The 11,780-nt window shown below is 34.3% G+C and overlaps 1 protein-coding gene across 1 annotated transcript in view; it reads left to right on the top strand.

Annotated features, from left to right (window-relative positions):
* LOC142355520 (uncharacterized) overlaps nucleotides 1-8,169 on the top strand; it is a 44,706-nt gene extending 36,537 nt beyond the window's left edge. The window contains exon 6 of the mRNA XM_075407655.1: nucleotides 6,891-8,169. Coding sequence (XP_075263770.1) covers nucleotides 6,891-7,950 — 1,060 coding nt within the window. The 3' untranslated portion in view covers nucleotides 7,951-8,169. The remainder of the gene's footprint in view (nucleotides 1-6,890) is intronic.
* The last annotated feature ends 3,611 nt before the right edge of the window (nucleotides 8,170-11,780 follow it).

Below are 11,780 nucleotides of genomic sequence, written 5' to 3' on the forward strand. Positions count from 1 at the left end.
TTTTTTTTTTAAAAAATTATTAAATTTTGCTATTACTTTGGGTTATGACTTGACCAAGTAGTAAATAAAAACAAGGATCTTAATATTATATGAATATTATCAAAATTTAAAATTTACAAAAGAGTTAAGCTGGTTTTTTTTGTTCAAGTTACACTGAAAAACACTGATCACCGTGTTTCCACCGATCTCAGTGTTTTTGACTGTATACCCATCACAGTGTGTCCCATATACAGTCTCACAGCAGGGATCATCCTTTTTAAGAACTGTGAATTTCGTTTTTTTTATCTCACTTAGTTTTATAGTGTTTCATCAAATCCTGAAAGGCGGCATCGCCGATCGGGGGACGTTCACTAGAGTCAGTGAGGAAGGAACCCCAAACCTTCCGTTTGCTAAAGCAACTTAACTAGACTCGATGATTTAACCACTTCGCCAAGTGAGACAGAAAGTTTTAGTTTTAAATTGATTAAATATTGATTAGTGGATATATGAAAATTTTTATTATTTTAATATTTCTTTCAATTTTTGTTCGTTTTTTTTGTTCAAGTTTTTTCGCAAGTTGGTTTTACGTGCTTTTTACACGGTCTCACTAGTTTTTTACTAGTATCTGGGGACGTCCACTGGAGTCAGTGGGGATCTGCGAAGCAGTTTCACTGATAGAACCCGAACTATCCGTCTGATAATGGACAATTACCAGCTTAACTCTGTACTAGTGGATTGCACTAAGTGAGACAAGATATGATAGATTTTGAGTGAATATAAAGGTAATCTGTAGTAGTGGATAAAACAAGCTAATATATAGTAGTGAGTAAAATTGGGGGTATAAGCAAGTAGTAGATATATAGAGTAGTGGGAAAAAGGTGGTATTTAGTCATCTTCTGATTAGGAAGTGGCGGAATAGCACCTTTCCACTACTTTTACATTATATTTTACAAACGGTGATCTTGTTAGGCTCTTTTGGAAGCGACAAAAATAAAAGTTTTTCCTTGCAAAACAGTCATCCTGTGAAAATTTGGAAGAAAGAATGACGATGTGCACGATCAAGAGTTCCGTTTAAAAATAATCGCAGAACAGTCAGATGTTAATTTAAAAACTTATGATAAAGATTTTTGGTGGCACTAACAGTATAGAGGCAGTTAATAAGATAATGGACAAAAGCTATGTAATAAAGTTGCAATGATTTCTGTGACAGCATATCCGACATGGCATGTGTGGTGCTGATGAAGAAATAAATGTCAATAGACTTTTATTTGTGAATAGACTTTGATTATTGTCAGCAGACCCCATCACCCTACAAAGACAAAAAGAAATTAGAGCGCAAAATCAATTTTCAAAATGGCCGCTTTTCCATTTAATTTTTACGTGTAAGTCATTAATACTCGTGACTATATACTGAAATCTTTATAAACATATCGTCACCTTTTTGACGCTAAAAGCCCAAAAATCCCATTTTAAATTAAACAGGGCAGAGTGACTCTAATACTAACAAACAAAGGATTTGGTAAAATAAAATTCACTGCCACTGTTGGGAAACAAAAGGTGTTTAAGCATGAACACTATTATCTGCAAAGAACTGCATTGAATGGATTTATATTCTTTCAGGAATTGGTGCGACAATTGTCAGTACGAAAAAGCTCTTGCTTTCTGCGCTCTCTTGTCCTCAAGACCCCTCAATGAAACAATGGGATCAGTTGTTTGTTCATTCGGCTTCAACCTTGAACTGAAACTGAGTAGAATTGAGACTTTTACCATCTCATGTTCAAGTCTCTCGGCAAACATAAATGGAGTGAGCTGGACAATTTGATGGACAAATGTAGAATTAACTAGAGGATTTAGTAGAAATCTGCGAAGCAGATTCCCTGATTTGAGTGAGAAAACAATTAATCCTAGTTGGCAAAGCAAGACTGTAAGTCTCTTAGTTATTAGCCAAACTGAGGAAAGTTGTTCGTGTAAATATTATAATTTTTTGTATCATTTCTTACTAATAATGGGTTAAATATAGAAAAACTAAAAGCAAATATAAATTTATTGAAGAGTATAGATAATTTGAAATAAAAGTATAAAAAAATATAAAAAATATCAAAAAAAGAGGGAATCACTCTTTAAGAGCGAAAAAGAGCGGTCTTTCTACTGAGGGATCACCCCGAATAAGAGTGAATCGCTCTTAAAGAGTGATTCACTCTTAAAAGAGGGATTTCGCTCTTATTTTGAAATTTGCTTTATTTCTTTTTATTAAATTATTATATTTTGCTATTACTTTGGGTTATGACTTGACCAAGTAGTAAATAAAAACAAGGATCTTAATATTATATAAATATTATCAAAATTTAAAATTTACAAAATAGTTAAGCTGGTTTTTTTTGTTCAAGTTACACTGAAAAACACTGATCACCGTGTTTCCACCGATCTCAGTGTTTTTGACTGTATACCCATCACAGTGTGTCCCATATACAGTCTCACAGCAGGGATCATCCTTTTTAAGAACTGTGAATTTCGTTTTTTATCTCACTTAGTTTTATAGTATTTCATCAAATCCTGAAAGGCGGCATCGCCGATCGGGGGACGTTCACTAGAGTCAGTGAGGAAGGAACCCCAAACCTTCCGTTTGCTAAAGCAACCTAACTAGACTCGATGATTTAACCACTACGCCAAGTGAGACAGAAAGTTTTAGTTTTAAATTGATTAAATATTGATTAGGTGATATATGAAAATTTTTATTATTTTAATATTTCTTTCAATTTTTGTTCAAGTTTTTTTTTGTTCAAGTTTTTTCGCAAGTTGGTTTTACGTGCTTTTTACACGGTCTCACTAGTTTTATACTAGTATCTGGGGACGTCCACTGGAGTCAGTGGGGATCTGCGAAGCAGTTCCACTGATAGAACCCGAACTATCCGTCTGATAATTGACAATTACCAGCTTAACTCTGTACTAGTGGATTGCACTAAGTGAGACAAGATATGATAGATTTTGAGTGAATATAAAGGTAATATGTAGTAGTGGATAAAACAAGCTAATATATAGTAGTGAGTAAAATTGGGGGTATAAGCAAGTGGTAGATATATAGAGTAGTGGGAAAAAGGTGGTATTTAGTCATCTTCCGATTAGGAAGTGGCGGAATAGCACCTTTCCACTACTTTCACGCTATATTTTACAAACGGTGATCTTGTTAGGCTCTTTTGTAAGCGACAGAAAATAAAAGGTGTTCCTTGCAAAACAGTCATCCTGTGAAAATTTGGAAGAAAGAATGACGATGTGCACGATCAAGAGTTCCGTTTAAAATAATCGCAGAACAGTCAGATGTTAATTTAAAAACTTACGATAAAGATTTTTGGTGGCACTAACAGTATAGAGGCAGTTAATAAGATAATGGACAAAAGCCATGTAATAAAGTTGCAATGATTTCTGTGACAGCATATCCGACATGGCATGTGTGGTGCTGATGAAGAAATGAATGTCAATAGACTTTTATTTGTGAATAGACTTTGATTATTGTCAGCAGACCCCATCACCCTACAAAGACAAAAAGAAATTAGAGCGCAAAATCAATTTTCAAAATGGCCGCTTTTCCATTTAATTTTTACGTGTAAGTCATTAATACTCGTGACTATATACTGAAATCGTTATAAACATATCGTCACCTTTTTGACGCTAAAAGCCCAAAATCCCATTTTAAATTAAACGGGGCAGAGTGACTCTAATACTAACAAACAAAGGATTTAGTAAAATAAAATTCACGCCACTGTTGGGAAACAAAAGGTGTTTAAGCATGAACACTATTATCTGCAAAGAACTGCATTGAATGGATTTATATTCTTTCAGGAATTGGTGCGACAATTGTCAGTACGAAAAAGCTCTTGCTTTCTGCGCCCTCTTGTCCTCAAGACCCCTCAATGTAACAATGGGATCAGTTGTTTGTTCATTCGGCTTCAACGTTAAACTGAAACTGAGTAGAATTGAGACTTTTTACCATCTCATGTTCAAGTCTCTCGGCAAACATAAATGGAGTGAGCCGGACAATTTGATAGACAAATGTAGAATTAATTAGAGGATTTAGTAGAAATCTGCGAAGCAGGTTCCCTGATTTGAGTGAGAAAACAATTAATCCTAATTGGCAAAGCAAGACTGTAAGTCCTTTAGTTATTAGCCAAACTGAGGAAAGTTGTTCGTGTAAATATTATAATTTTGTATCATTTCTCATTAATAATGGGTTAAACATAGAAAAACTAAAAGCAAATATAAATTTATTGAATAGTATAGATAATTTGAAAAAAAAGTATAAAAAAATATAAAAAATATCAAAAAAAGAGGGAATCACTCTTTAAGAGCGAAAAAGAGCGATCTTTCTACTGAGGGATCACCCCGAATAAGAGTGAATCGCCCATTTCAAAATGGCCGCTTTTCCATTTAATTTGTACGTGTAAGTCATTAATACTCGTGACTATATACTGAAATCGTTATAAACATATCGTCACCTTTTTGACGCTAAAAGCCCAAAAATCCCATTTTAAATTAAACGGGGCAGAGTGACTCTAATACCAACAAACAAAGGATTTAGTAAAATAAAATTCACGCCACTGTTGGGAAACAAAAGGTGTTTAAGCATGAACACTATTATCTGCAAAGAACTGCATTGAATGGATTTATATTCTTTCAGGAATTGGTGCGACAATTGTCAGTACGAAAAATCTCTTGCTTTCTGCGCCCTCTTGTCCTCAAGACCCCTCAATGAAACAATGGGATCAGTTGTTTGTTCATTCGGCTTCAACGTTAAACTGAAACTGAGTAGAATTGAGACTTTTTACCATCTCATGTTCAAGTCTCTCGGCAAACATAAATGGAGTGAGCCGGACAATTTGATGGACAAATGTAGAATTAATTAGAGGATTTAGTAGAAATCTGCGAAGCAGGTTCCCTGATTTGAGTGAGAAAACAATTAATCCTAATTGGCAAAGCAAGACTGTAAGTCCTTTAGTTATTAGCCAAACTGAGGAAAGTTGTTCGTGTAAATATTATAATTTTGTATCATTTCTTATTAACAATGGGTTAAATATAGAAAAACTAAAAGCAAATATAAATTTATTGAAGAGTATAGATAATTTGAAATAAAAGTATAAAAAAATATAAAAAATATCAAAAAAAGAGGGAATCACTCTTTAAGAGCGAAAAAGAGCGGTCTTTCTACTGAGGGATCACCCCGAATAAGAGTGAATCGCTCTTAAAGAGTGATTCACTCTTAAAAGAGGGATTTCGCTCTTATTTTGAAATTTGCTTTATTTCTTTTTATTAAATTATTATATTTTGCTATTACTTTGGGTTATGACTTGACCAAGTAGTAAATAAAAACAAGGATCTTAATATTATATAAATATTATCAAAATTTAAAATTTACAAAATAGTTAAGCTGGTTTTTTTTGTTCAAGTTACACTGAAAAACACTGATCACCGTGTTTCCACCGATCTCAGTGTTTTTGACTGTATACCCATCACAGTGTGTCCCATATACAGTCTCACAGCAGGGATCATCCTTTTTAAGAACTGTGAATTTCGTTTTTTATCTCACTTAGTTTTATAGTATTTCATCAAATCCTGAAAGGCGGCATCGCCGATCGGGGGACGTTCACTAGAGTCAGTGAGGAAGGAACCCCAAACCTTCCGTTTGCTAAAGCAACTTAACTAGACTCGATGATTTAACCACTACGCCAAGTGAGACAGAAAGTTTTAGTTTTAAGTTGATTAAATATTGATTAGGGGATATATGAAAATTTTTATTATTTTAATATTTCTTTCAATTTTTGTTCAAGTTTTTTTTGTTCAAGTTTTTTCGCAAGTTGGTTTTACGTGCTTTTTACACGGTCTCACTAGTTTTATACTAGTATCTGGGGACGTCCACTGGAGTCAGTGGGGATCTGCGAAGCAGTTTCACTGATAGAACCCGAACTATCCGTCTGATAATGGACAACTACCAGCTTAACTCTGTACTAGTGGATTGCACTAAGTGAGACAAGATATGATAGATTTTGAGTGAATATAAAGGTAATATGTAGTAGTGGATAAAACAAGCTAATATATAGTAGTGAGTAAAATTGGGGGTATAAGCAAGTAGTAGATATATAGAGTAGTGGGAAAAAGGTGGTATTTAGTCATCTTCCGATTAGGAATAGCGTTTAGGAATAGGAATAAGTGGCGGAATAGCACCTTTCCACTACTTTTACGCTATATTTTACAAACGGTGATCTTGTTAGGCTCTTTTGTAAGCGACAGAAAATAAAAGTTTTTCCTTGCAAAACAGTCATCCTGTGAAAATTTGGAAGAAAGAATGACGATGTGCACGATCAAGAGTTCCGTTTAAAATAATCGCAGAACAGTCAGATGTTAATTTAAAAACTTATGATAAAGATTTTTGGTGGCACTAACAGTATAGAGGCAGTTAATAAGATAATGGACAAAAGCCATGTAATATAGTTGCAATGATTTCTGTGACAGCATATCCGACATGGCATGCGTGGTGCTGATGAAGAAATAAATGTCAATAGACTTTTATTTGTGAATAGACTTTGATTATTGTCAGCAGACCCCATCACCCTACAAAGACAAAAAGAAATTAGAGCGCAAAATCATTTTTCAAAATGGCCGCTTTTCCATTTAATTTTTACGTGTAAGTCATTAATACTCGTGACTATATACTGAAGTCTTTATAAACATATCGTCACCTTTTTGACGCTAAAAGCCCAAAAATCCCATTTTAAATTAAACAGGGCAGAGTGACTCTAATACTAACAAACAAAGGACTTAGTAAAATAAAATTCACTGCCACTGTTGGGAAACAAAAGGTGTTTAAGCATGAACACTATTATCTGCAAAGAACTGCATTGAATGGATTTACATTCTTTCAGGAATTGGTGCGACAATTGTCAGTACGAAAAAGCTCTTGCTTTCTGCGCCCTCTTGTCCTCAAGACCCCTCAATGAAACAATGGGATCAGTTGTTTGTTCGTTCGGCTTCAACCTTGAACTGAAACTGAGTAGAATTGAGACTTTTTACCATCTCATGTTCAAGTCTCTCGGCAAACATAAATGGAGTGAGCTGGACAATTTGATGGACAATTCCAACATTCAATTCGATGATTCACAAAATATTGCCCAGTTTGAAGTTTTCCAATTGAAGGAATCTGAATTTATGCTTTTATTGCCGATTATACAAGCAGTGTATGATCAAGTTTTTCTCGTCTTCAGATTAATTTGTGAGCGCAAGCACGTTTATTTGGTCAATTTCGCTAAAATTTTGCAAATATTGAAAAAGTTGCTGTTTTTGCAAACTTTGTGGATAAATCAATCGACGGTTCGAGTCAAGCATCACCCAGTTTTTGAAAAGTATGTTCAGTCGCTAGATGTGAAGAAATTTTTCACCCTGATTTGTCAAGTATTGAGCGTTGTATTAGCACAATCGGCAACCGAGAATCAACCACCAAGCGACGCTGGGCGACAAGTTTACAGAGAGATTGTGACTTTTCTCAAAATGTTTAGGCCGGTTAGTTTCGAACCCAAGTGTCTTGTATCAGGCGTCTGTTATTTGTACAATAGAGGGGGCAAGCAAATGATTTTCTCATGTGATGATGTCAGCAAGCCTTCCAGAGGGTTCCCGAGCAGTCATTCGGAATCAATGATTCTTGACGATGTTCGCTTTGTGAAGATGGGTGTTCGACCTGTGACTGATTTTAAACAGTGCACGCGATGTGGGATGCGACAGGGATTGAGGGCCAAAAAGCAGTTCAGGTGGCCTCTGTGGGAGGCAGTGTGGCAAAGCGTGTGCCAGTGTGGTGGGAATTGGAGACGAATTGTGGTTCATGGAGGCAACTCGAGAAAGGGAACGGGCTCGACTACCGGAAGCACGTCAGCTAACACCCGGGGAACAAGTGGGCAAATAGTAACTCCTCAAAGTGAATCCAGTCGGTGAAGAATGAAGAGGAAATGAGTTGTACTTGTGAAACAATCACGAAGTGTTTGTGGGGCTTTGGCCATGTTGGTTATGCCTAAGAGCAGTAGAATCAGCGAGATGTGCGAGAGAACAATCGATGTTGATATATTAGAGTAAGATCAGAATTTGACAAATGTTTCTGTCATTAAAACTTTGTTCACGGCTCTTCTTTCTTTTCCAAGTTAATTTTATTCATGACTGATTTTTTTCTACTCGTAGACAGATTGGAGACTGTTGTGTTTGCTGTTCGTTGAAAGGCAATCCGAGTTGTTTGAGGAAGAATAATATATTTAAAATTTGATGTATTGTTTTTATAGCTGCGAAGCTATAAGCTGAGCGAAGCTATATTGCGGTGCTCTTGGTTTTTTTTACGACTCGAAGAGGAGTATTGGTTTTCTCTTGGTTTTCACGACTCGAAGAGGAGTATTGGTTTTCTCTCGGTTTTTTTTACAGGAAGTAGATTTGTTCACGCGGCATTTTGACCTAAAAGCGAAAGTGAGAGAAGCTGTCTTGGTGAACAGATTTTCGCTAAGCGAGAGAAGTTTTTTGATCATGCGCTGCGTTTAGTGAATGACTTTTTGACTTTGAACAGTAGTTTTTGACTGAATTACACATATAGATAACCGTTTTTAGCCGTTTTTTCGTCTAAATGGCCCCATTTTTTGCTTTTAATTTGGTTCCTTGTAGGAATAAATTTTATTCGATACTATATTGAAATTTCAACCTCGGAAATTGATGTCACAGTGTTTTGCAGAGCCTGAAAATGCGTTTCAAGTTAAAAATTGTCACATAATTCTTGATTTTTTAACTAATTTTTGGCTTTTGTTTAATATTAATTTCTTCATTTTTTGATCTATTAACTGTCTTTTTGTCAAAAATCAGTTAATATGGTAACTTCTCTTTGATATTTCCTATACTCAACGCCTCTTTCTACCTCTACGTAATTTTGTTTCATAAAATTGTACACATGCTAATCCGATTTTGGTAGTTTTTTCCGATTTTCGTCAGTTTTTCGTTTGTATTTTGGTTGTAACTGCTAGAAACAGTTTTTTTGTGCAACATGAGGGACTTTAATTTCGTTTCAATAAAAATTCAATCATTTTTTGGCGTTAGGTTTTGAAAAAACAGTTATAACTTTTTCATAATGCTCGTCTTAACTTAAAAGTTCTTTGACCATTCTTTTGCAAAATGTTTCAATGTTTCGCATTTATGAATTCTGCTTTTTCCTATTTTTTGTTCTCTTCAGGAGGATAGATCTTTCTATCGGATGACTAGTTATCTTTTCTATGTCTTGAATGCTGAACAATGAAATGTATTCGTTTTTCTTGAATTCTTTAAATTGATTTTCAACTTTTAAAAATCAAGAATGGCTTTTTGTTACGGTGTTCCTTACATTGTGCCCTTATTTACATTCTAGTTAGTATCATCCTAGCTTTGTCCTGGCACCTACATTTATTTTCGGTCTTTTGATTTTTTCAGTTGTAAAAAATGAATGATTTCAGTTTTTTCCTAGATTTTCGTCATTTCTTTGGTTTGCAATTGATTTCATTCAACATAAGGCAGTACTGAGAGTTTGATAGCAAGCTTTTTCCAAAAATTCCACTTATGATTAATTACTACAGCTTTCTTTTGGCCTTGGTGTTAATTAAAACGATTTTTTGCCTTTGAATATTCTGCTGCTTATGCCTTTTCTATGCTCGATTTTATTTTTGATTTAGTATGAAATCATGTTGTCTAGCTTATGTACAAGAAGGAACAGTTGTGTTTTGTTTTTTGTCTTAATCGCAGTGATTAGAAGTGTAATTATAGGTATTTTCTTATTCTTAAATTTGAGCTTTCTTTTTTGAAAAGATTTAACTTAGTTTCTAAGATTATTATCTGCCGTTTGCTTTCGCGATCTTTTTCAGATTAAAATCGTGAATTATTTCAGGGCTATTGATAACCTTGTCAGCTTTTTCAGACTATTAGATTTTTGACCACCTCGATTCTTTTGGATTTTTTAACGTTACCAAACGTTTTCAATGATCTAATAATTTTGCTGCATTTTGTTTCTCTTGTTGACGGTGGTTTAAGTTTCACCAATTTTTAGAGCAGACCTGAGGTAGTGGTTTAATGGTTTAATACAAAAGGTAGTGGCTTCCGCTGAAATTACGGTTTTGTTAGTGAAGTTCTGAGGCTTCGAGTCGCTTCCGGAATTCTTCCGGCTATGTTTTTTTTACAGGAAGTAGATTTGTTCACGCGGCATTTTGACCTAAAAGCGAAAGTGAGAAAAGCTGTCTTGGTGAACAGATTTTCGCTCAGCGAGAGAAATTTTTTGATCATACGCTGCGTTTAGTGAATGACTTTTTGACTTTGGAAAGTAGTTTTTGACTGAATTGCACATATAGATGACCGTTTTTAGCCGTTTTTCGTTAAAGTGGTCATTTTTTTTGCTTTTAATTTGGTTTCTTGTAGAAATAAGTTTTATTCGATACTATATTGAAATGTCAACCTCGGAAATTGATACCAGTGTTTTACAGAGCCTGAAAATGCGTTTCAAGTTGAAAACTGGCACATAATTCCTGATTTTTTAACTAATTTTTGCCTTTTTGATATTAGTTTCTTCATTTTTGGATCTATTAACCGTCTTTTGTTTCATAAAATTGTACACATGCTAATCCAATTTTGGTAGTTTTTTTTCCGATATTCGTCAGTTTTTCGTTTGTGTTTTGGTTGTACTTGCTAGAAATAGTTTTTTGTGCAACATGAGGGACTTTAATTTTGTTTCAATAAAAATTCAATCATTTTTTGGCGTTAAGTTCTGAAAAAACAGTTAAAACTTTTTCATAAATGCAGTCTTAACTTCTTTGACCATTTTTTTGCAAAATGTTTCAATGTTTCGTATTTATGAATTCTGATTTTTCCTATTTTTTGTTCTCTTCAGGAGGATAGGTCTTTGATGACTAGTTACCTTTTCTATGTCTTGAATGCTGAACAATGAAATGTATTCGATTTCTTGAATTTTTTAAATTGATTGTCAACTTTCAAAAATCAAGAAAGTCTTTTTGTTACGGTGTTCCTTACTTTGTGCCCATATTAACATTCTAGTTAGTATCATCCTAGCTTTGTCCTGGCACCTACATTTATTTTCGGTCTTTTGATTTTTTTCAGTTGTAAAAAATGAATGATTTCAGTTTTTTCCTAGATTTTCGTCATTTATTTGGTTTGCAATTAATTTCATTCAACATAAGACAGTACTGAGAGCTTGATAGCAAGCTTTTTCCAAAGATTCCACTTATGACTAATTACTACAGCTTTCTTTCGGCCTTGGTTTTATTTAAAACGATTTTTTGCCTTTGATTAGTCTGCTGCCTATGTCTTTTCTTGATCAATTTTATTTTTGATTTAGTATGAAATCATGTTGTCTAGCTTATTTACAAGAAGGAACAGGTGTGTGTTGTTTTTTGTCTTAATCGCAGTGATTAGAAGTGTAATTATAGGTGTTTTCTTATTCTTAAATTTGAGCTTTCTTTTTTGAAAAGATTTAACTTAGTTTATTAGATTATTATCTGCCGTTTGCTTTCGCGATCTTTTTCAGATTAGAATCATGAATTATTTGACGGCTATTGATAACCTTGTCAGCTTTTTCAGACTATCAGATTTTTGACCACCTCAATTATTTTGGATTTTTTAACGTTACCAAACGTTTTCAATGATCTAATAATTTTGCTGCATTTTGTTTCTCTTGTTGACAGTGGTTTAAGTTTCACCAATTTTTAGAGCAGACCTGAGGTAGTGGTTTAATGGTTTAATACAAAAGGTAGTGGCTT

The sequence above is a fragment of the Convolutriloba macropyga genome, chromosome 2 (genome assembly GCF_964194025.1).
Source record: "Convolutriloba macropyga chromosome 2, txConMacr16.3, whole genome shotgun sequence".
NCBI lineage: Eukaryota > Metazoa > Xenacoelomorpha > Acoela > Convolutidae > Convolutriloba > Convolutriloba macropyga.